The 26,685-nt window shown below is 37.2% G+C and overlaps 1 protein-coding gene across 1 annotated transcript in view; it reads right to left on the bottom strand.

Annotated features, from left to right (window-relative positions):
* STXBP4 (syntaxin binding protein 4) overlaps window positions 1-26,685 on the bottom strand; it is a 223,629-nt gene that overhangs the window by 171,281 nt on the left and 25,663 nt on the right. Inside the window, 5 exon segments of the mRNA XM_020991942.2 lie at window positions 6,031-6,109; window positions 7,478-7,697; window positions 8,080-8,186; window positions 20,898-21,030; window positions 24,194-24,322. Coding sequence (XP_020847601.1) covers window positions 6,031-6,109; window positions 7,478-7,697; window positions 8,080-8,186; window positions 20,898-21,030; window positions 24,194-24,252 — 598 coding nt within the window. The 5' untranslated portion in view covers window positions 24,253-24,322.

Raw genomic sequence — 26,685 nt, 5'->3', positions numbered from 1 at the left:
CTTATCCATGTGTTCCCAAAAGTTCACTGTGAGGGGTCCACTAAACATACCTAAGGCCTTTTTTTAGTTCCTCCAGACACTGTGAGGATACTATTAAAGCACTCTGGCTGATCACCTGTCATCCCTCACTACTGCCGTGTGACTAAACAATTTTCTCTCGTTATTGATTGGCTAGTATACGTTCCCCTATTTTATACGATCCCTGATGTTCATTAACTGAGAGTCACTGAAAAGGGTTATTTCTACCAAATCTAACACTTTTTCATTTTTCATACTTAACAAACAAGTACAATGGGATTTTACATTCTCTGAATCATTCAGTTAATTGTAAAATTGTACATGTGAAATTCATTGTTGAATTTTTCTTGTGAAAGTCTGCTTGTTAACCTTTGAACAATTACATCAAGGATGCTCTTGATTCATGTAGAGGTGACTGTCATAAAGGTTTTGTATAGATGGGAGAGTAGGTATACAGGTCAGTAGTTATTAATGTTCTTTTGATTGACTTTTTCTTTGGTATTAATAAGTTCTGATTTTTTTTTCACACCTTGGTATTTTCCTCTCTTTTAGCCACCTTGTATATTGATCCCATTGCAACAATGGCATCTCTACCATGCGTCTCCTTTCACTTGGTCAAGTAAGGCTGATTTTCATCTTTGTTCTCTTTAATGTAACTTCTACATCTGCAGTAAATATATCCAGGACTGTGATGCTAAGGTCCAAATGTTTTGCAAATCTTTTCCATTTTTCTCATTTTGTAGTAGTTCTTCCATTTTCATCCAGAAGGTTCTTGGGATAACTTTATTTAGTTACATATCTCAACAAGGTTTCTTTGGACCGGTTTTTACCAACTACTTCTTCTCTCTCTAGGAACAGCTAGGTGACTCAGTGGCTACAGTGCTGAGCCTGGAGTCAGGAAGACCTGAATTCCAATCCGGCCTCAGACACTTACTAGCTGTGTGATGCTGGGCCAAGTCATTCAACCCTTTTTGCCTTAGTTTCCTCATTTGTAAAATGAGTAGAAGGAAAGGGCAAACCATGCCAGCATCTTCACCAAAAAAACCCAAAATGGGGTCACAAAGAGTCGGACACGACTAAAACAACACTTCTCTATCTGCTTTAACAGATGATACTACTCATGACCATCCATCCTGCTTCACAGTAAGATATAAGATTTAACAAATGAATTTATACTCTAACCCAAAGTTGCCCTTGGCAGCCATCTCTCTCTAACAAGCAAGTCAGATGTTTGCTAAGGTATAGTCTAGACTCTTGATCTTCTTAATATGACAATTAATTGGCATTGGTTATACTCGTGGATAAAAATCATTAGTCAGTGTCATTTCTCTTCTCCTTTTTCCATTTTTGATGTTCAATTACTTGTTAAAACAGTTCAGGATTGAGTTATATTTCAACTGTATGCTAGGTAATTCTCTCTCTCTCACTTTTTTTTTTCCAGTGAGGCAATCAGGGTTAAATGACTTGCCCAGGGTCAAATAGCTAGTGAGTATTATGCATCTGAAGCCAGATTTGAAGTCAGGTCTTCCTGACTCCAGGGCTGGTGCTCTATCCACTGCACCACCTAGCTGTCCCCTCACCCCCCCTTTATTTCCCCTAATTCTGACCTTAGTTCTCATGAACTGATAGTTTGAATGTATACAGAAAGTGACTCAGGGATAATACTAATAGCAATAACAAGTTTTTTCTAATCTATATACAAAATCATGTATTATAAAGAAAGTCTTTCCTAATTATCCCTTAATTCTAATGCCTTCCATCTGTTGATTATTTCCTATAATTTGTGCTGTATATCATTTGTGCATACATCACTGTTTACATGTCATCTCCTCCACTGAACTGTAAGCTCCTTGGAAGTAGGGACTATTTTCTACCTTTCTTTGCATTCCCAATGCTTAAGACTATGCCTGGCACATAGTAGGTACTTAATAAATGTTTAATGACTGACTAAATTTTTTTGTGGACTAGTTTGGTGCTCACCATGTCCAGTATCTACCAATTCTTTTCTTGAGTAAACTGTTCCTGCTATAGAGCAAGGGTTCCTGACCTTTTTGGTCTCATGAACTCCTCTAGCATAGCAAGGGAAAGCATATAGACTCCTCAGAATCATGTTTTTTGTTTGTTTGTTTTTTCATTCAAAATTGAGGAAATGATAAATTTCAGTTAGAGGTCAGTGAAAATAATTATTTTTCCCATCCAATTTCACAGACCTCCTGAAATCTTGCTAGCATTACTTAGGTTAATATTGAAATATTTTTATTCTCAGAGTACATATCAATTCAATTTTTGAGGTAGGTGGTGTAGAAGGACAGAATATTAACAACAATAACAACAATAACAGACATTTACATAGGACTTTAAAGTTTACAAGGCATTTTACATATATTACCTCATTTAAATCACAGTATATTACGTGACAAAGATCTCAAAAAATTATTGAGTCCAGCCTTTCATTACAGAGATAAGAAAACTGAGGTCCAGAGAGTTGAAAGGAATTTAAAGAAGGACACAGCAATACCGAATGCTAATCAATGCAATTACCAATTATGTCTTCAGAGGACCTATGATGAAGCATGTTACTTTGCTCCTGACAGAGAAGTGATAGAAACAAGGGGCAGACAGTTCTGGAGAGGTTTGCTATCCGGACTTGTTTTGCTTGACTATATTTGTTTGCTACAATTTTTTTTACTCTTGGTTTTCAGCTGGGTTGGGGGTTGGAAGGTTAGCAACAGTGATGCCAAAAATAAAAGGGAAAAAAAGGAGGGCCATTCTAACATTGTTAAAGGTACACAGAGGAGAAGGAAGTTCAGAAGGAAACACAGTGTAGGATAGTTTTGAAAATGACATGTAGAATTTATTATATATTTTTCTTAAAAAAGAAGGAATGTGAAATGGAGATTCAGTGTCATATGGAATCTCCTTGTGCGTTCTGCTATATGTATGGAAATGTTCCTTGTTTTTTAAGTTCAGAATTTAAAAAAAAAACCAAAGGTTAAGGGATAGTTCAACAGCTAGGGAAGGAGAAAAGTCATACCTGAAAATGAAAGGAAAATAAAACCAAAGATATCAATAAAAATAGGATTAAAAAAAGTACATGGGTACCAGTAAAACACCTAAGCTTTCTCTCCTTAACTGACTGGCCCACCTTCTTTTCCATTCATATATATCTTATATCAGACACGCAAAAGTTAAACATGCCACACTCCTGAGTGCAGCTAAACCAGATTATATGTAATTGAGAATTATTTAACAAAATAAATAAAAGTACAATAGAAGATAGATATTGTTAATATATGGTTTCCTAAGCCAATGTGTGGCCTGCAGGGATCCTTGTGTACAGTTAGCGGCTCTCATTTCTATCTATATTTGACACCACTGTCTTACATGATGTATTTTCCATGTCTTCCTGGACTCTACTATTCGTGGGTTATATACTCCAGTATACTTATGTACACCACATGCCTGTCCGTTGCCTAATGGATTACCTAAAACTCTAGCTCTCTGAAGAAGGCAATATTCCATGATATGGCATCTTAAGAAGAATATCAGTGTTAAAGAGATGAGTTTTCTATCTATTGGGGAATGGCTGAACAAATTATGGTACAAGAATGTAATGCAATATCATTATACCATGAGAAACAATAGATAGGAAGAATACAGAGAAGTACAGGGATATCCACCTGGAGTCAGGAAGACCTGCTAGGAGGCTACTGCAATAGAAGGGCATGAGAAGATGAGAGAGCACATAGACAGTGAAAATGGAAAGAAAAACTGGCAGAGAGAGAGAAAGAGAGAAAGAGAGAGAGAGAGAGAGAGAGAGAGAGAGAGAGAGAGAGAGAGAGAGAGAGAGAGAGAGAGAAACATACAGATAGACAACCCATTCTGTACCCAGAAAGAAAAAAAGGGCAGATTTTCTGGAGGAGCCACCCATATCCTTTTGGCCTTGGAGAACACTGAGACTTTCACCACAAAAAACCTTTTAAGCCATGCTTCTTTTTCTTAATTACTGACATATGTAAGGATGTGTCACATTGGGCAGATGAAATTAAGTCAGAACTCTCAGGTATATACTTCTATTTTTAAATGTCTCTCTTGAAATATTGTCTTGCATTATAAAAAAAAAATTCAAGTCTAGTTGGAATGAATAAGGTAGTAATTTTTAAATGCCTAAAGAATTCTCCATTATATTTTTAAGTGTCCTCAGAGAATGGGGCAGCTAGCTGGCGCAGTGGATAGAGAACCGGCCCTGGATTCAGGAGGACCTGCATTCAAATCTGACCTCAGACACATAACACTTACTAGCTGTGTGATCCTGGGCAAGTCACTTAACCCCATTGCCTAGCCAAAAAAAAAAAAAGTGTCCTCAGGGAAAACTCTTTCTCTTCCTTCTTTCCTTCCTCTCTCTCTCTCTCTCTCTCTCTCTCTCTCTCTCTCTCTCTCTCTCTCTCTCTCTCTCTCTCTCTCTCTCTCTCTCTCTCTCTCTCTCTCTCTCTCTCTCTCTCTTTCTTCCCCAGTACAATGAATAAAGCAAGTACTGGATAAAGACATATTGAAAAAGTAGATGAATAACATAGAGCTATGGAAGTGTTAAATGATTTTCAAAAGAAAAAAATTAAAATATAAAATACAGGATGGTGTTATCACTATTATCTTATTATGAAATTGAAGCAAAACAAAACAAAACAAAAAAACAGTGGACTCGTTCTTGGTATGTTTAGTACTTCATTCATCTTCCATTTCATCCCACCACTGCTGAATGGAACTTTGATCTGTTTCTTTTCTTACTTGGATTATCAATATGAAATAAAAATTATATATCTAGAGACCAGAAATAATCGCTGAATGAGGAGATTCCCAAGTTACAATGTCTACCACTATAATTTTTAGATGAATACAAGGAATGCAAGATTTCTAACCAAATGGTGAGTTTTTCTCTCAATTAATGGAAACCACTATGGCCTTAACATAAATGAAAAAATTCCTTCATAAGCTGGACTGTTTTTAAATTTCAATTTGTCTTTCATCATTTGGGAATTCAAGCCTACCCACAAATGTGAAAAGCCAGGTGAGCACTGATGAAAGTGATGAACTTCTGTGGAAACCAACATAATAATAATAATAAAAACATTTACATAGTGCTTATTATGTGCCAAGCACTGTGCTTAACACTTTACGATTATTATCCCATTTGATCCTCAGAATAACCTAGGAGATAGATGTTGTTATTATTCCCATTTTAGAGTTAAGGAAACTGAGGCAAACAGTGACTAAATTACTTGCCCAGGATCACACAGTAAGTATCCAAAACTAGATCTGAACTAAGGTCTTCCTGATTCTGGGCCAAGTGCTCTAGGCACAGCGCAATTTACCTACTCCAAAAACTTAGTCAAAATGCTTCAATAAATTTTTCTTTCAAGACATAGTAGTAGACATTTCAGTGATAATTATATTCCATTAACATTTCTGTTCTTGATCTTTTAGCCATGAATACTTTATAAACTGTAATAATCCAATATTATGCAAGCATAGGTATAATTCAGATTATAGGTAAATAATTTTCTAGCATATAAGAACTTCTATGTGCTTATTTCATAAAGGTATTTCTTTTTGCAAGCCAAGTGCAATTGTAAAAATAGTTTTTAAAAGGTAAATCTAACATACCTCACTAAAGTAACAAGTACTGTTTCCACAGCAACCAGATCTTTATTTATAGGAGAATTTTCATTACCTGGTTTCAACATAGTTCATCGATTATTACAGCAACATAGAGAAGATTATGGTCATGCATATTTAAAAATTTTAACTGCCTCTCCAGGGACACTTCCAATTCAAGTCTTAATTTGACAGGGACTATCCAACAATCCATTCATTTTGGTCATTTATTCAATGAAAGTAAATAAAACAGTATACTACACCTTTCTGGAAACTCTATGAAGTTATATTACATACCCTTCCCCACAGAAGAAGAATTGAAAAACAACAACAGGAAAAAGGAATTAAGTGGGCATTTACTTGTATTAGACACATCCGTGGGGCTGTTGTTTGGAGTAGTAATTGGAGACGGCTCTCTTTTCTTGAATCCGGTTTTTATCTATGAAGGAAAATGAGAAACATGAAATGGCATTTTCTAAAGTAGGTCAAAGACCAGGCTAAGAGGACATGTTAACATAAAAAATATGGTTAAAGAGACTGAAGCAATACTGAAAAATATGAGCCAAACCTCTAACACTTCGGTATGTTTGTCTTCAAATAAATAGCTATAAAATCAAAGAAATTGAAGGCAACAATTACTTTGAATTTTACTGTGTCTAACTAAGGCCAGCAAAATATAAGGCTTTTTGCTGCTGCTTTCAAAGAGTAACAGAACCCAATACAAAAAAAAAATGCCAGGAGCTACAGAAGCTAGAAAATTTCATGTGCTATGTCTGAACAGCATGGACCTATGGCTGGCTTTACCTTTGAAAATTCTCATCCCATTATCTAAAAGGCTGCCTGTATTTCTTTTTTTTTAATCTTTGTAGTGAACATAAGTTTCAAGTACAAATACTTCTCTTTGTTCCTTTCAGCTGTCAGAGCTCTGTGGTAGGGAACTCTTGATATATGGGTTTGATCTGAAATTCTTTCATTCTGCCCGAATCTAATTTTGCAGAACCATATTCAAGGAAATATGGTCTATACAGGAGACAGCAATGACCAGACAGGCACTAAAGAGTAGCCTTGGTGTACAGCAAAGAAGCAAGAGAATCAAAAGGGAGACTTGTCTAAGGTCATCTAAGGCATCAAAAGAGATGATGATAAATTGAATCACAGTGGGGGTTGCCAGAAACTCAACGGGATCTCTTGGCTATGTGTTGATATGAGCTGCCATTGGGTCAAATCGACGCTGCCTCAAGAATCACAGGGGCTCAGCCCATGGCATGTTGACAATGCAATTGGATAGATGACCTCACCAATGTGGTTATTCTCTCCAGCCATACAAATACCAACCCATCTGTGTCCTTTCATTCTTTTTTGCTCATGTGTTTCCTTGGATCTTCCAAAGATGATTCATCCAAAATATTGAAGGGGTTCCTCAAGGTCTTTTTATATTTTGAGAATACTAATGGAGAATTTGCAAGAGGTCTTCCCTGGAACACCTCCCCTCCAATACCCTCTGTCCCAGCGCACTCAGCCACCCCTTTGAGATCACCTCCTATTTATGCTGTACATATCTTGTATTATATATAGTTGTTTGCATGTTGTCACCCATTAGAATACAAGCTCCATGAGGGAATGGACTGTATTTTTGCCTTTTTTTTTTATTCCTGGCATTTAGCACAGTGCCTGGTTACATGATAAGCTCTTAATAAATGTTTGTTGACTTAACTTGAGAAAGCTGAGTCTTGGGAAGGAAATACAGATAGAAACACAGGAAGAATTTGTGAATTGTATTTGTAAATTTATAAATGAAAACACTTACTTGACTTTTATTAAAAGACATCAAGGTGGTATTTACAGTCTTGGGAGAGGATGACATCTTTTGATCAGAGTTCTCTTGATGAGAAAGGAAATTAAAAGATGCTGAAACCTGGGCCTCACATCCTGCTGAAGATGGCAAGAGGGATGAGCACTGAGTGGTTTCTTGCTGACTCGAGCTAAGTTTTTGTCTTATGAACCCTATCTCCCAAGCAGATTCTGACCTAGAATTAAAGAGAAATCATTTTATGAATGTAATAAGACTTTATAGCTTTTTGAAAAATAATGCAATGTATTCTACTGCAGAAATGTCAAACATGTGGCCTATGGCCTGAACCAGATTAAAATGTAATTGGAAAATATTTAACAACAGAAATAAAAATAAAACAAAACATAGTGTTAATTTGTGGTTTTTGAAGTAAACAGATGGCCTGAGGTGATCCCAAAGTACATTTGGTGGTCCCATTTCTGTCTAATTTTGAAACTATCATTCTACTATATCAGGGATTCTTAAGGTGTGAAGTATTTAACTAAATCATTTACAATTACTGTTTTTAACAGACATACTAAGTAATCTATATTATCTTTTAGAGTTAAGATAATTACCTTAATTTTGCTCTAGTAATTATGCTTTTAGCTTCTTCAAATGAAACACCAATCAATGACTCCTTATTTATAGTCACAAGCTGATCCCCTGGCTTTAATCTTCCATCCTAGCAAATAATATAAAAAAAAGTTCATTAAAAAAATGAACAAAACCAATATAATTAAATTCAAATAATAATGGTAGCAGTATTAATAATAATAGGTTGTACAAACAGTAAATTTATGAAGTCTAGATAAAGGATTTGATCTTTATGATTCCTATCAAGTTGGAATTTGGTTTCAGATATAAGTGAAATTGTTTCACTTTTACTTTAAAGGTTTTAAATGATTCTTCTTAAGACAAAATCAATGGTAATATGTATAGAGACATATGTATGTAGAAATATGTCTCTACATATATATTTAAATGGTTTTTCCATTAAAAAAATTCATCTTAAGTTTTTATTTACATTTTATAATTCTTTTCCCTCCAAAATAATGTTTTAGGTTCAGTTGTCATTCAGGAAGAATTCTTTAGAAGTTTTCAGTTGCACTTCAATTTGTCTCTAAGTAAGGAAAATTCACCTTTCTACTTGGGATGGTGATTCTCCTTGGAGCAGTGACTGTAACTTTTGAAGTGGAGTCTTTAAAAATGTCATTTTAAAAAACCTAAAAAAAAAAGCCTGCTGTTCTGCAGGATCAAAGTTACCCCACAGGTTTTTTTGCTAGGTCAATATATTAATGACCCAGTGATTTCCAAAATATGGAGACTTTCAGTATAGGGCTTCCCTCCAATCTTGCAGATTGTACCTCCCCCCCCACCCCCCCATGCCTCATACTCTTTAAGCATTGCCTGAGATTCAGGGAGGATAAAGTGATTTGCCCATGGTCACAGCTAGTGTAGGAAATGGGATTTGAACTCTATTTACTATGTTACATAGCCTCCTCCCCTACCCCTGCTTTTTAAAAATATATATGACAATTAAATTGAATTGAGTAATATGGGATGTCCCCAAAATCTTACCACAGTTTTAAGCTTTAAAAGTCTAATAGCTATTAAATAATGACAGTGATGATGATGATGATGGTGATGACAACTTCAATAGCTTAAAACCACACTAAGACTTTGGGAACACCCTGTATATTTGAAGATGGTGAAAATGGAATTATGTCTGAATAAAGTCTAGTAACATCCACTAAGCTCGCTTTTGATATCTCATTATGGCATGGAGTTGACTCTGGGTTTTAAAAGGCGTGGGAGTGGAAAATAAGCCTTGGCAGATTCTACAAATAGGACAAAGCTTTAAGTTTGAGCTTGGTGATATAATGTTGGTTGTTGAAGGACCAGTCAAAGGTGCATGTCTAGACTGACCACAGTATGATACATTTTTCCCATCAAGCAAGACCACTTTAAAAGACTATCTACTAAGTTTTAGATGGGTTTTAATATGGTCAGTGGAAAGAGTGACCACATTGATAAATTTATGGACCGTTAAAGTATTAAGCATATGCTGGCAAATCCATGGTTATTTTGATGTCCATAAAAACAAGCAGTGTACTTGTTATATGACTATTGTCAAAAAAGCACAAATCACTAAGTACTTTGATGGACTTGTGATTTCATCGATGAACTGTAACACCAATAGCTTCTCCCACAAAGACTAAAAATAATGTTATTGTATCTTTAAAAGACTTTGGAGAATTCCAGGAAAGACAGTAATGTGAAAGATCATAAAGGAGCCAAGCTCTCCAAAAGATATTCCAGAAAAATGAGAAAATGGCTCTAGAGAGATCAATAATAAAGAAATCAGAAGATGCAGAAGCACCATCATTCATTCCAGAACTGCACAAAAAGGATGGCCAGAGGAGGGTTGGAGGCTGATAGAGGGGTCGTGGAATCCTAGTAGCCATGTAGCTTAACCCAATAGCCAGAAATGAATCACTGTTCTGCCACTCCCACCAAGCAGTAATCCAAACTCTGCTTGAAGACCACAAGTAAGGGGGCGACCATGAGTCAGTCCGTTCTAGTTTTGGATACCTCTAATTGTTAGAAGACTTTCCTGACATAAAGTCTAAATTTGCCCTTTGTTGCAACTTCTATGGCCCTGCTCTTAGACTCTGAGGTTCAAAAAGGGTAAATCTAATCCTTTATCCACACATTGGTCCTCTACATACTTGAACACAGGCATCATCTCTCTCCTGACTGTCCTCTCCCCTCCAGGCTAAACATTCATAATTCCTGCCTCCCAGGAGGCTTTTAACCTAGAATCTGTGAACTTTTTTTTTTTTTATCATTTTGGGAACTGTATTTCAGTATAATATAATTCAATATAATCAGTTACCTCTGTAATCCTATGTATTTTATATGTTTAAAAATATTACTCTGAGAAGGTGTTCACAGGCTTTACCATACCACCAAAGGGATTCCTGACACACAAATAAGATTAAAAACTCCTACTTCAAAAAACAAAAAACCAAAAAAGCAAAAAACTCCTACTTCAACCCATTCTCATATGAGAGGCTCAGTGCTCTTCATCAACGTGGCTGTCATCCTCTGGACAATCTTCAAATACCAATATTCTTCCCAAACTTTGACACAATGAACTGAGCATAATATACCAAATGAGTTCTAAGAGGGTAAAAGGACAATCACCTTCTAATTCCTAAAAGCTATGCCTCATTTATTTCTGTTGTTGTACAGTCGTTTCAGTCATGTGTGACTCTTCATGACCCCATTTAGGGTTTTCTTGGCAAAGAGAGTGGAGTGGTTTGCCATTTCTTTCTCCAGCTCATTTTATAGATGAGGAAGATGAGGCAAACAGGTTTGAGTGATCTGCCCAGAGTCATACAGCGAGTGCTTGTGTGAGGCTGGATTGGAACTCAGGTTTTCCTGACTCCAGACTCAGCAGTCTATCCACCATACCATGTAGCTGCCTTCCTTAGTCCAAAAGCGCCTTAGCTGTTGTGGGCTACTGCCTCATGCCACTAACTCATACTGAGCTCACAGTCCACTAAAATCCCCATTTCTTTCTAGGATAAATAGCTTTCTAACAATGCCTCCTCCTCATTTGGAGCTTGTGAAATTGATTTTGGGGATCCAAATTTAAGACTTTCTATTTATCCCCATGAAATTTCATTCAATTAGATTCAACCCAATGCACTAATCTGTCAAGATCTTTTTAGCTCTTGACTCTGCTGACCAGCATGTTAGCTATCCCTCTCTGCTCGGTGTTACCAGCAAATCAGATAAGCTTGCCTTCTATTACTTCATTCATGTCACTGAAAAAAAACATTAAACACAAGGGCAGCTAGGCAGTGCAATGGATGGAGCACCGGCCCTAGAGTCAGAAGGACCTGAGTTCAAATTCAGCCTCAGGCACTTAACACTTACTAGCTGTGTGACCCTGGGCAAGTCATTTAACCCCATTGCCTAGCCATAAAAAAACCCCACCAGAAATGAAAACAAACAAAACAAAACAAAAAAACAAAACCCAACAAAACCAAACCATTAAACACCATAAGACTAAGTATAGATCCTAGAAGATTCCATTAGATACTTCCTGCCCAGTTGACATGATTACTGTTGAGTCTAAACTACTGCCTGATTCATTTAACTGTGTTGTTTTGGTCTATAGAATTCTCTTTTCCATAAGAACAGTATAAAATACGTATCGAATGCTGAATTCAAAGCAAAAAAAGCAAACTAGCAGGATGGAGTACACACTAACAACAATCATATAAGTGAGATGAACAGACAAATGTGAAAGTAAGACTGGAATCCTGATAGGGACTAGAAAGAACTGACTACAAAACATTTTATGCATTATTCATTTCAATGTAAATAAGTATTAATCAGGACTAAGTGCTTGTAAGTGATATTTTACATTGTTTCTATTAAAACCTTTATTTTTAAATTATTTATACTTAAATACAAATATAGAGACACACGAGCGGAGCTGTGGCATGCTTTTGTTGTTGTTGAGCTGTTTCAAGTGAGTTTGACACTTCAGGGTTTTCTGGGCAGAGATACTGGAGCAGTTTGGCATTTCCTTCTCTAGATCCTTTGACAGATAAGGAAACTGAGGCAAATAAGGTTAAGTAACTTGTCTAGGGTCGCATAGCTAGTAAGTGTCTGAGGCTGGATTGGAACTCAGGTCTTCCTGACTCTAAGCTGGGGTGCTCTATCGCTTGTACCATGTAGCTGTGCTAGTACGGTATAGTGGATAGATATTTGACCTAAGAGTCAGGGAAGACCTTGGCTCAAGTCTTGATTATGACACATAATGGCTATGTGATCCTGGAAAAATCATTTAACCTCTGTGGTCTAGGCACTCTCTAAAGCTATGAATTGCTGCTCAATATCTGTATCTACACTGGTAGAGGGGTATGTGCATGTATACACACTGGTATATCCATGAGTATATAAAGGAAATCAGCAATAGGGCATAGTGGATAGAAAGCCATTCTCAGGGTTAAGAAGACTTCTGTGTTCTGCCTGCCTTTCCTGGCTTTGTGACCCTGCCAAGTCACTTCATCCTTTGGTAATCCGAGCAACACTTTAAGACCACTGGATGAAGGATATCCAGTGATCTGCATTAGGAAAGGATGTGTCTTCACAAAGAGGTCTTCAAACCAAGAAAATCATAGATCCAAATTAAAGCAGAAAATCAACAAAAGGAAAACAATATAAATTGAACTCATTTGAGAACATGCCTATAAATGACTTGCTTATCTTGATAGCAATCAATCAATCACTCAATGTTTACCAAGTTCCTACTATTACACTGTGCTAAATGATGGTGATACAAAAAGGAAACAAAAGAAGTAAAACCCCCTGACCTCAAGGAGCTTTATGGTCTAATGGCAGAGACAACATGCAAATATGTACATATAAAGCAAACAATATAGAAGTGAAGCGTCTTTTTTGGGGAACAGCAAGGAAGCTGGTGTTAATGGATCAAAGAGTAGCATCAGGGAATAAGTTTAAGAAAACTGGAAAAGTAGGAGTGGGCTAAGTTATGAAGGGCTTTAAATGTGAAATAAAGCATTTTGTATTTGCTCCTGGAGGTTACAGGGAGCCAGTAGAGTTTACTGATTGAGGGCAGACCCAGTCAGACCTGCACTTTACTATTGGCTGAATAGAAGACGGAAAACAACAATAGCTAGCATTCATATAGCACCTGCCACGTGCCAGGCACTGTGATAAGTGCTTTACAAATATATACCTCGTTTGAGCCTCACAACCACCCTGAGATGTAGGTGCTATTATCATCTCCATTTTACAGTTGAAGAAACTAAAGCAAACAGAGGTAAAGTGACTTGCTCAGGGTCGCACAGCTACTAAGTGTCTAAGGCATGATTTGAAAACAGGATTATCCTAACTTCAAGCCCAGTGCTCTATCCATTGTGCCACTTAGCTCCTTCATTGACTGGAGTGGGGAAAGGAATTGAGGCAGGCTAGCCCACCAGCAGGCTATTGCAATAGTCCAGGTATGAGGTGATGAGGGCCTCGCTATTCTAAAGAGGTGAGGCAGAGTAAGGAGTCAATGCTGATGCTGAGGTTGTGATCCTGAGGGATTAGGAGGGTGGAGTTGACCTTGATAGTAACAGGGAAGGTAGATGGCAAAAGTGGGGGGGGGTGAGGAGGGTGACAGAAAGGATTTAGGGAGAAAGATACTAAGTTCTGTTTTGTACATGTTTAGCTTGAGGTATCTACTGGATATCCAGTTCAAGATGTCTGAAGGGTAGCTGAAGATGCAAGACTGGAGGTGAGCAGAGAGACTGGAGCAGCATAGAGAGGTGAACTAAATCCATGGGAATTGATGAGCTCACCAAGTTCTTGTTGTTAGTCCTTTTTTTTTTTTTGGATGAGGCAATTGGGGTTAAGTGACTTGCCCAGAGTCACACAGCTAGAAAGTATTATGTGTCTGAGGCTGCATTTGAACTCAGGTCCTCCTGACTCCAGGGCTGATGCTCTATCCACTGTGCCACCTAGCTGCTCCTATTGTTAGTCTTTTTTTTTTTAAGGCAATTGGGGTTAAGTGACTTGCCCAGGGTCACGCTGCTAGTGTCAAGTATTTGGTCTGAGGCCAGATTTGAACTCAGGTCCTCCTGACTTCACAGCCAGTGCTCTATCCACTGCGCCACCTAGCTGCCCCTTGTTAGTCCTTTTTCAAAGACGACCAATGACATCACAGGGTGATGTCTTGACTTGTGCATGAACTGGCTTTAAGTGAGGCAGAGTTGCATAAAGCAGTCAGCCTCACTCTCTCTTCCAGAGCCATTAAAGTCCAGTGACATGATAAAAGTCAAGATGACAGGTGATGGCCTGGGATGCAGTGGATGACCTTGGTGTCTTCCATGTCTGACCAAGCTCCAAGTCCTTCACAACACTGCCTTCATGGCCAGTGGAACAAATTGTTCTCATCCATCCATTCTTCACATGCTTGGAGTAGACATCCCTCATTCACTGGTGGGTCTGAGGGCTGTCCGTTACTCTCAACCTGGTTTTTAGCCCATCTGCTATCTGGTATGGCCGATGCACATGCTACAGCATCTTAGAGACACAGGTGAGAGCTGGGTGAAAGGTAGACACCAAAAAGTGGATGAGCCCTGAAAATAGCTCAGCAAGCCCTCACACCAGAGATGGTAGTCCTCCCTGAACACCCCATACACCCCAAAGATCACCAAGTGAAGTAGTATAGGAGAAGAGAAGAGGACCCAAGGCAGAACCTTTAGGGACATCTACGATTAGAGGGAGTGATCTGGATGAGGATCCAGCAAAGGAAACAGAGAAGGAACAATCAGATAGGTAGGAGTAAAACCAGGAAAGAGTGGTGTTCAACAGTAACCACTGGCCGTTAAGATTTGTATGCATCTACAATGGAAAAGTTTCTGAGTACAGGCTGTAACAAATACATTTTACCTTAACGATTCATTAAAAATGAGGCAGAGTATTCTGATGAAGCCTATTTCAACATCCATCCATTCAGTAAATGTTTCTTATTAAATGCCTACCAGGAGCAAGTCTTTAAGTTGGATGTCTGAGGGTATCAAGACAAAAAAGGACACAATCCCTGCCTTATAGTAACTATAGGAGGGCATACATAATATACCCAAGTAAGTATAATTTGAAAAGAGAAGATACAAAGTGCTCAATCAAAATTAGAGGTTAAAGAGATCACTTTAATCAGGGAGGGATTAAGGAATGATCTATCTGATCAAAATTATTGCATAGCATGTAATCATCACCTATGCTCATTCAACCAGTTTTCAAAAATTTATTGCACTGTTTTTAAATTCACTGTGTGCTAATTTAATAAGTGTCTTTAGGAAAATAACTTAATCATTTCTAAACTTTTTAACCCAATAAAAGTATTTTAGAACTTTAGATTAAAAGAACCTATTTTAAAACTGAATAATAAATTAATTAAATTTAATAATATGGTGTTATTTAATGTATTATTAATTTAATTAAAATTTAATTAATTTTAAAGATAATTAATTTAAATATCAATTATAATGTTTAAAGCCCCAAATTAAGGTTCTTCTTTAACTTCTGTACTTTGAAATGGGCTTGGTTCTAGTTAGAATTTTCTTAGTTCAGATCAACAACATGGACCTATTTACATAATGAATTTCTGCACACGGACCTCTGCGTGCTTGTGATTTGTGCATGAAGACACACAAGCATAGTTGTTGTTTTTTTTTTTAAATGCAGGGGAATTGCATCAAGCAATGTTCCCCATGAAGTAGCCCTCCTACACAACAACTGTCCATGACAACTGACTTCAAAATAATGCCCCTGAAGTACAGTAATAGCCTAAAAGTGCCTCCTGAATCAGTTTAAGCAAGGTTAAATAATAATTTCCTCACAGACTCTTGGAACTGAAAACAATTCTAGGGGTGAGCCAGTAGTAACCTCTCATATGACAGGTGAAGGGAGAAAGCAAAACAGAAAAGGCCCAAGGAGAGTAAATCATCTGTCAATTAATTTGCCAACTAGTTCACTGTTTCATATGGCTATCCATAGCTTGAATTGCTTCCTTTGAAAACTGCCTGTTTATACCTTTTGACTATTTATCAATTGGGGAATGACACTTATTCTACAAATTTGAACGAGTTCTTTATGTCTTAGAAATGAGACCTTTACTACAGAAATCTGCTGCAAAGCCCCCTCCAATTATCTTTCAAATTTTAGCTCCATTTAGCTCCCATAAGAAACTTTTAAAAAATTTACATAATCAAAATTGTACATTTTATCTTCCATGAGCCTCTCTATCTCTTGTTTGGTCCATATTGTGCCACATATAAATCTGAATGGTAATTTCTTCCTTGCTTCTCGAATCTGTTTATAATGTCACCCTTTACCTTTAAGTCGTGTACACACTGTATCTTGGTATAAGGTATGAAACACTGGTCTATACCTAGTTTCTACCAAACTACTTTCTAATTTTCCCAGTAGTTTTTGCTAAGTAGTTAAGTTTTTACCCCAGTTGCTAGAGTCTTTTACTAACCCTAGCATACTGTTTATTTGCTTCTCTATATTTTATAATTCATCTGTTCCACTAATCAAACTCAATTTCTTAGCCAGCAAAATATATTTTTGATGATTACTGCTTTGTGGTATAGACTGAGATCTAGTATTGCTGGGTCTCTTTCCTTTCTAGTTTTTTTTTTCCATTAGTTTCCCTTGAGATGCTTGACTACTTGCTCCTCCAGACGAATTTCATTATTATTTCTTTCTAGCTCCATAAAGTAATCCTTTGGTTCATGGGGCAATGAATAAGTAAATTAAGTAAGGTAGAGTTGTTATTTTTATTAAGTTGGCCAGCCTACCTACAAGCAATTAATACCTTTCCAATTATTTAGGTTTGTCTTTATTTCTGTAGAGTGCCCTTTAGTTATATTCATATAGATCCTGCCTGTGTCTTGGCAGGTAGATTTCTAAGTATTTTATGTTTTCTGCAGTTACTTTAAATGGAATTTCTTTTCTACTTAATTTATAAGTAGCAACTTCGTTGAAGTTAGTGTTTTAATTAAGTTTTTATTTGATTTTCTAGAGTTCTCTAAGTAAACCACAACATCTGCAAAAAGTAAGCATTTGATTTCCTCTTTACCTATCCTTATTTCCTCAATTTCTTTTTCTTTGTTTTTGCTTTTTGGTGAGGCAATTGGGGTCAAGTGACTTGCCCTGGGTCACACAACTAGTTAAGTGTCAAGTGTCTAAGGTCGGATTTGAACTCAGGTCCTCCTAACTCCAAGGCCAGAGCTCTATCCATTGTGCCATCTACCTGCCTCTCTTTTTCTTTTCTTATTGCTATACTTTTAGAGTACTATATGAAATGGTGGTGATAATGGACATCCTTGCTTTACCCTGATCACACTGAAACAAACCTTTTTCCTTTTTTTGGTCACATTTCATCGTCTTTTCAGTCATCATCCATCCTGACACCTCTGAAGCATCTGGCCTGTGACAACTCTCTCCTCCTGGACACTCTCTTTTCTGGACTTTCATGACTCTACTCTCTTGGTTCTCCTCCTACTTGGCTAAAAACTCCTCACTTTCCTTTGCTAACTCATCACCTATATCATAGTCCAAGGCTCTGTTCTGGGCCATCTTTTCCTATTCACTTTTCTTTTAATGATTTCATCAACTCCCTAAGAGAAGATATTTATTGTCAAGACCATTCAATGAATTCATCAAGTGTTTACTGAGTGCCTACGTTAATTCTGAAGTTCCACTCAAAGAAGAAAAGAAAGTGCTCACTCATATGACAGCAAAGTACTGTAAGGCAGCCAATGTAATAAATAGTGGTTTTCAACCTGTGGGCCAAAGACCCTTTTGGGGGTGCCTTGAAGAGTTAACTGCAAAGGATCCAAGAACCCCCATGCACATCAAGAATTGCCATTTTGCTCTTTTTTCAGCTTCAACAAAAATATAGCATGAATCAACAATGGATTTTATGCCTACGGCTTTATGTTATTGATGCTTCATTTGTGTATAAGATGGAAAATCTGTTTTTTAGTCTCTGAGAATGAAATACAACCTTTCTACTTTTGCAAATAAAAATATTAATAATGCATAAAATATATGTGCTATGTTTTTAAAATTATAATACATACAATTTATCGGGAGTTGTTACTCAATACTTGGTAGCTTTTGGTCATCTTTAATCAAAGGTTAGATGACCACTTGTCATGTATGTGATAGAGAAGATCCTTGTTCAGGTATGCATCAGACTAGATGACCTCTGAGCTCCCCAGCTCTGAAATTCTTCAGTGATTTATTTTTTTAATCAAAGGGTACTAACTACAACTATTATCTAGTGGCACTTGAAAAATCTTTTGGTGTTCAAAAAGTGTCCTCAAATTCAACAAGGGTGAGAATCGGTGATCTAGAAGAATGATTTGCTCTCCTTAACAATGTATTCTCGGTTTCTTCTCTCCTCTTTTATCTCCCATTTCTCCCCAACCTAGTTTTGTTTTAGCAATTTTCTTCTGTCTGGCTAGGCCTGCAACAAACAACATTGATAACTTTTTGCTGCTCTCTAGTGGTAAATGCTGTAATTGTTCCCCTCCCCCTCACCAAGTTGATAGGTCTGAAGAAAGAAACCATAGAAAAAATGTAGTAATAATAGGCGGTGTTATATAGTAATAACAGCCTCCTCTACCCCAAGAGGGTTATCATTACTCTAATGAAAAAATAATTATAAGAAAAAAAGGAAGCCCAGCAGAATTTAAGGAAATTTGATAAAGTTTATTTTGAATGACCTCTTAGGAAATTTTTAGGTATCTTTTAGATAATTTGAAGAGATGAAGAAGTAACAGGAAAAAAAGTTATTTTCTAAAATTAGTAATACTTAAATTATGTAATGTTTTTGAACTGACTACTAATTTTAATCTATTCTCTGCTAAAATGAACTGGCATTAAAAGGGTTGGGAGACATTTTAAAATAAGGTCAATGAAAAAAGAATGCAAGCCTACTTGTTGGGACATACATTACTCCTAGCTTCATATTTGTTATTTGCCATCAAGATCAAACTTCACAGAGCAGTTATAGATGCATATTTGGTTTTTTTTTTAACAAGTTGTCTGGTATCCATTAATTGGGACCAAAATTGTTTTGCTGACAGATTTGAAAATGTGCCAAAAGCTCACCTAGTTATTCATACTGAAGATATCTTGTGATCAGCAGAAGCAAACAAGGCACGTATCACCACAACCACAAATTTACTATTCCATCTGAAAGATTATTTTAGTTGTATCTAAAGGAACATGCAACCTGACATGCTTTTTAGCAGTAAAATGTCATCACTTATCCATTTCTTTGGTTTAGCAACTATAACTGTATCAAGTAGATTCAAAGACTGATTTTTATCTAGAGTGAAAACTCAAAAAACAATTATCCCAGCTTGAAATTAAATAGGGGACACATACTCTAGTCCCCAGATTGCAAACTTCACTATGAGGATGCCATCTGGTAATAACAGTAGCTTATTTCTGGTATTCTATTTACCTATGAACTCTGTGCGCGCACGCGTGCGCGCGTGTGTGTGTGTGTGTGTGTGTGTGTGTGTGTGTTTAAAATAAAATACCACTAGATTAAGAATCTAAAGGAGCAACAGCACACACACACACACACACACACACACACACACACACTCAAATTCCCACCACCAACAGACCAAATTGCACCATGAATCTAAGAGCTGGTATAGGCCTTCAGAATGCTCTGGTATAATTCTCTAAGAGCAAATAGAAGTGCAGAGAAGTTATGACTTAATAAAATTTATACTGCTAGTTAGTGGCCAATTTAAGCCTTTCACAGAGGCCTCCCTGACTCCCAATTCAGGGCTCATCACCGTAGACGATACTCTGCTTTGGACATGATGGGTGGGAATACTTCAAAGATGATTGGGAAACTGAGCAGCTGCAAAATAATAGTAATCATAGCTACTCTTTTGGAAACTTAGGTTGGTGAGTTTTCCTTTCTCCCAGGAAACAAGACCGAGATGATAAAGCAATTAAATTGTTAGCTAAACAAATGTTATATCCCAAAAGGATGTCAAAATCAACCAATGCAAACGCTATCTTCTTTTAGAAAATCCTGGTTGTAGGAGGAACAAATATATCAACCAGGGATTCCCACCATGAAACTGGTCAAGGCTAATTCTTTCCCTAAAAGTCAAGGAACTGGAAGGGGAGAGGTAGAGAGAGGGGATTATATCTAAGTTCAAGCCCTGTCCTGGTGGCCCAAGGATATAAAAGAATCCAGGTCATTTGGAGTTAATATCTTTCAGATCTGATGAATATCCCATGGCCAGCAACTTAACTCATCCTGCCCAGGTGACCAGGTGTGTTTTGGGGGTGAAGGTATAAGGTTGGGAGGGAGAGATTATCTGAGCCAAGAGCTATAACCCTGTTGAGTATTTTTCCATGCAACAGTTAAGTAAAATTTCTATTGTTAACTGCTAAAGATTCTACAAGTGTCTCATTTCAGTGCAATCTTGAACTTGAAATGTCAAACCAAACTGTGTCAGGCCTAACCTATGGTATGGTGATTACTCAGAAATAACTGTGGACAAAATGTTGGTCTATTGTTCAAGGTGTCACTTTCTCATGTTACAAGAACAAAGAATTTATGAGCTTTGTGAAGCAAGCCTCCTCTATACATTAGACTAAAAACAGCATCAGGGCAGGATTGCAACTTCTAATTACCTTGTATCTTGAACAGTGCCTAATACAGTCCTCTAAACACAGAAGATACTCAGTTAATATTACTAATTGATGAAAAGAAAATGAACACAGATTATTATTTTTTCTGTTATACTGTTACCTTATGGCAGTCTCCTCCAGCAATTATTTCCTGAATATATACCAAGGGCCCTTCATTGCGGTTAATTCCTCCCACGATATTCAGGCCTAAGCCTATTTCCTTGGTAACCGTTATCATCTGAAATGCAGGGTCCCTAGGAAAAAATAAATTAACACTTGCAGATCAGCCTAGAGACCAAACAGGCATACCTTTGAGTTAACTGTTAATTCACATTCTTAGACTCAGTCAGTCCTTAGACCATCAGGAGACACTTGCAACTAGTTTCAATAATGTGGTCATACTTCAGAATCCATAGATTTCCAGGGCTATATTTTAAATTTCTCTTTAAAATAATTAAAATGTCAGGACTTTAGGATTGAATCAAATTTTAACAAGTTATGATTTATACAGGTTTAATGAGAACTAACTGGAAGAACTGGCTTTAATTGAGTTTAGGAATTAAAAAGAAATATTTCAATGTCATCAAATGTCATTAAAAAGTAGACTGATTGCTAGTTGGAGCAAAATAAATAAGATCTCCACTTAAAGTATGGCATAATGCAAAAATGCCCATGAACGTAAGGACTTTGAAGGCACAAAGTATTCATTTTAAATGAGAGTACTTCACAAGAAACAGGGAAAATAATTATTCCATTATAGAAAGTTGGTGCATGCCTGTAATCCCTACTACTGGCTGGGGCTGGTGGATCACCTGCCCTCATATAGAGAAGGCTGAAGAAGACTGAGTGTCCACAATAATTCAGACACCAATATGGCAAGCCCCCAGGATTGAGGGACTGTCTAAAGAGAAGGCAAAATGGTCCAGGTCAGAAACAGAGCAGGTCAAAGCTCCTGTGCTGACCAGTAGTGATGTCAGGTCCATACATGGCTATTGCATTTCTAGCCTGGATGAGATAGGGAAGACTCAGTCTCAAAAAAAGGAGGAAAAAAGTGAGCCTTCAAAGAACTAACTATATTTTATAAAATTATGAAGCTGGACATATGCTCACTCCCAAAATACTTCATAAGAGTCTCAAAGCCACGAAAAAGAATTTGAATAAAGCCAGATGAAAGACTCAAGGCTACTACCCCCACAGAAGTGCAAAAATGGAGTATAACTGGGTTGAATAAGGACATTTAATAAGAAATGTTTTAGTTGATATCAAAGTGCAAAGCTCCTATCAATTGGACTTCCATAATTATCTTCAAATAAATCGGAAGACAATTTCAATTTGCTTTGGAAAATTAAATCTACTCTGAATCACAGAGCTCATTATATGCAATGAAAAAAAGTTTTTTTCTTTCTCTTTTTTTTAACCTAATTTCTGATGTCAGATCATGTCACTGATATAAAGCTTACAAGGGCTCTAACTTGTCAGAAGTACAGGTTTGGCTTTTATTGTATAGATGAGGAAGCTGGAGCTTAGAGGTTAAATGACATCCTTAGGGTCACATAGTTCTGACTCCAAGAAGACTGGTCAGACATATTTTCACTACTCTAAAACAAAACAAAACAAATATATAAAGCTTATGTCTTTTTAAACCACATAGTAAAATTGCAAGAAAGCGAATTATTTTTTAAAAAATGACTGCCTATTTTTTGGGGGGAGGGAGGGTGGGAATCCTTACTCTATGAGTCACTAATACCATGCTAGATTTATCTATGTTGCAAGAAGATTCTGAAGTGGAGGGGATGGGCCAGGAAGCTATACTGTCACCAGGCTCTTTGGATGCCAGGATATTGGCTATGGACCGCTGGAATGGGCAGCAGGGAATGAGAGGAAGAGGGAAGTGAAGGATGAAGGGAGTTCATACAGTAATGGTTTGTATCTCAGATTCTGCTTTGTTATAGCAGGGATTTATAAAGTTAGAAGGGATCTTATGGACCACTAGTTTGAACCCCCTAATTTTACAGAAGAAGAAACTGAGGACTTGTAGGCTTTGGTGACTTGCTGAAGGTCACAGAGGTGGTAAATAGCAAAGATGGTATTCAAGTCCAGGTTTCCCGACTCCAAATCCAGTGACCCTACACACTGCAGAAAAAACACTGTGGCTTCTTACGAAAATGTAACTCTGCACCCTAGTGGAAGAATGAAGGATGTACATCAGAATGTTCTTTACATACATTATTGCTTTAGTAAAGAATTTTTAAGGTGGTAATTATTATTAGATAATATTAAAGTGGGCTGTTATTGTTAAGGCAACCCACTGTAATGATAGGTAATGATTTGGTGACAATGAGATAATATGTAGAAAAATGTTAACTGCAAAGTGCTATAAAAATTTAAGTAGTTATTGCTATCACTAACTAATTACTGTTATTAACAAATTATAGCAGCTAATAATAGCAACTAATAATAACTGTTAATTAGTCAATTGCTAATTAACAACTCTTGGGGCAGCTAGGTGGCGCAGTGGGTAGAGCACTGGCCCTGAAGTCAGGAGTACCTAAGTTCAAATCTGGCCTCAGATCAAAAACTTGACACTTACTAGCTGTGTGACCTTGGGCAAGTCACTTAACCCCAACTGCCTAAAAAAACAAACAAACAAAAAAAATAATTAACAACTCTTATAATAATTGTTATCAATAACAGTGGTAGAGTGCTTTGCTATTTTACTGTTTGTTATTAACAAATTATAGTAGCTAATAATAGTAACTAATAACTATTAATCAGCTAATTACTAATTAATAACCTAACAGTAATTGTTATCAATAACAGAGGGATACTGTTCACATATACTATCTCTCTTTCACCAAATATCTGTTTGTCTAAATGGAAACTGCAATATTTACTGAACTGTAATTCTTTTTTTTTTTTGATAAGGGCAATTGTGGTTAAGTGACTTGCCCAGAGTCACACAGCTAGTGAGTGTTATGTGTTTGAGGCCGGATTTGAACTCCACTACAGAGCCAGTGCTCTATCCACTGTGAACTGTAATTCTTATTAAAATACTGAAAGGAACAGGTACAGGGTTTGGACCTGTGATTTCAGTGGTGTAAGGAACTCCCAGAGAGGAAATTCCCTCTACCAATGCAGGTCAGTACCTTCTTAGCAACTTACAATATTAGAGAAATGCCTAGAACACTGAGCTTGTCACTAAGTGACTTGCTCAGGGTTTACACATCCAGTATATCAAATGTATTCAAACAAATGACTTGAAAAGAAGCTTGCAGAATTTGGCAGTGAAACATACTTAGAGATATTTACTAGATTATGCCTACAGTGACTAGAGGAAAACAAAAAACTTAATTCGGTTGTCATTATTTCAAGCTACATTAGTTTAAGAAAGACAACAAATTTTAATGCAAAAATTACATTGCAACTTGACTGAAGGCTGTTGCTTCAGAGCTATTCCCATTCGTGCCTGTCATCATGGTATCCTTTGAATTTAATGTCTATGAGGACCTCGCTATGATCCTGAAGAAATTGTCTCAACAGTTTTTCCTAAAAGAGAAAAATTGGAAAACAAGCCATCAATCACCAGATTGATCCAAATCATTGCCCTAAATTAGACTTTGCCTTTGCATAAAGTCACTAGGTACATTTGGTACAAATACACACACATATGTATATGCGTACATGCTTGTGGACGGATGGATGGTATATATGCTTGATGTATTTTGGGCTCTGGCATTTCAGTGAGTGCCTTTAACATTTGGGAAGTGTGAACGAAATCTCTTTCTGTACAACTCCCTACGATGGAAGGATGCAAATCAACCTGAGCTAGCTATTCCAGTTTTCACTGGTGTCACACGTACAATTCTTTAAAGTCAGTCTTAGGGAAAGAGTTGGTCCTCAGACAAGTCAGTTGTCAGGATACCCACAGGACTTTTGCACATTTCAGTGCTGGAAAACAGATAAATGTCCAATACTGACTCATTGGCTAGAGATGGGATAGATCAGGTGTCAAACACTGGCCACAAAATCATAAGTACAGCCCAAACCAGGTTAAAATACAAATGAGAAACACTGAACAAAAATAAAAATACAATACAACAATGATATTAATTGGGGGTTCTCTAAGTCAAAATGTAGCCACAGGATCCACTTCTATTTGAATTTGACACTACTGGTATAGACTATAGAAAAACTTCTTTCACACCCTGTACTGGTCACTCAAGCATTTCCACCTGCTTTATAATTTTTTCCACAGGATAATGAAAGAATTAAAAGTGTATCTGTTTATATTTAGTATGTTTTTATTTTATTACAACATAATGAGGTGAAGAATGGGTAATTACCCATAGAAACATCAACCTTTCTTCTTGAATATCGGACAATATAAAATGTCACATAGGTTAATTCTATTCTAATATTATAAAATATGTTTCTCTAGAGAGATTTTTCGAATTGGTTGTGGCCCTTGGGCATTATCTAGTTTTAATCAAAGACAGGATAATGCTTTCTTTTACAGAAGAATTCCTTTAGTTGTTTCCTTAAAGTCGGCAGATCATTTGTTAGTTAACTACACCCAGTGTCCCATGAGATAGGACTGCCTTCCACAGAAACAAGATGAGAATGCCTGTTCCAAACCCACAGGCCTACTCTGTTTCAACTTATCCTTCCCATCCTTTGTCTTCTCACTGTAGTTTAACGTTTCTAAAATTCTCTGTTACTTGGGGTGTGGAAATCTATCTTACCCTACAGGAAAATAAGAGGGGAAGGGGACAAGAGGGCAAGGGGGTTGATAGAGGGGAGGGCAGATTGGGAGAGGGGATAATCAGAAACAAACACTTCTGAGGAGGGACAGGGTCAAAAGAGAGAATAGAATAAATGGGGGGTAGGATAGGATGAAGGGAAATATACTTAGTTTTTCACAACAGGACTACTATGGAAGTGTTTTGCGTGACTACATATCTATAACCTGTATGGAGATGTTTGCCTTTTCAATGAGGGTGGGTAGGGAGGGAGGAAGGGAGAAAATTTGTAACCCAAAGTTTTAAAAACACATGTTAAAAATAAAAAAAAATTTAAAAAGAAAAAAAATAAATAAAATTCCCTATTATTTGAAGAAACTGGCCCCACCACAAAGTACAGGGATGGTGAACTTAGATGTCAAACATGTCTTCAGTATGCATCAGGATCTGCTAGGGTGTGAGATATCCTTGGCAACTTTCCAACTCTAAGAGAGCATGGTCTGTTTAAAACTTAAATGTTCATTTTCACATTGGGAGTTAGATAGTAATGTTTAGGGTCATAAAAGAGCAGGCTTAAGAAATCCAAAGACAGCTCGAAACTGTCATCTCCAACACCCCCCATTTTCAACTTTCTCCCTAGATAGGATTGGGAGGCAGCCCACCTCAGCTCAGCAGGACCCCTAAGACTTAGCACGTCAACACTCAGTAATTTTGTGTGTGTGTGTCTCTATCTGGATATATGGGCTTTATCTTTGGACACCTGCTGAGGCACAAGCTGTTATTATTTCAGTGAGTTCTTTTTCCTTTTTTTTTTTTTTTGACTGAAATGAGGGAAGGGTGGCTTTGTCCCAGGCACCAACATGGACACACTTTCTCTGTGAAGAGTATGGGGTTTTTCTTCCCTGGGAGCAGCAGTTCAGAGATTACTGTTTCCTCCTACTTCAAAGGTTACCTGGAAACCCTTATTCCCACAAGGGTTTGAAGGGAAAGTAGGTGATGGGAGAGGATGAGAAAGGAGGTAAAGGGATCCATCAGAGGTCACAGATGAATGTCTCTCCTCCAGACATATGTTGCCTGTGGTTGCAAGAACACCACTTTCGTTTACCAGAATGCCACCTCCTTTGTGCCCCAACTAAATCTGCCCAAAGTGCAGGAACCAACTAAGCTTTA

This window comes from Phascolarctos cinereus, unplaced genomic scaffold (genome assembly GCF_003287225.1).
Source record: "Phascolarctos cinereus isolate Bilbo 61053 unplaced genomic scaffold, phaCin_HiC Scaffold_5;HRSCAF=322, whole genome shotgun sequence".
In the NCBI taxonomy this organism is placed as follows: Eukaryota; Metazoa; Chordata; class Mammalia; order Diprotodontia; family Phascolarctidae; genus Phascolarctos; species Phascolarctos cinereus.
The sequence above is the reverse complement of the archived record's forward strand: the minus strand, read 5'-3'. Positions and strand labels throughout refer to the sequence as shown.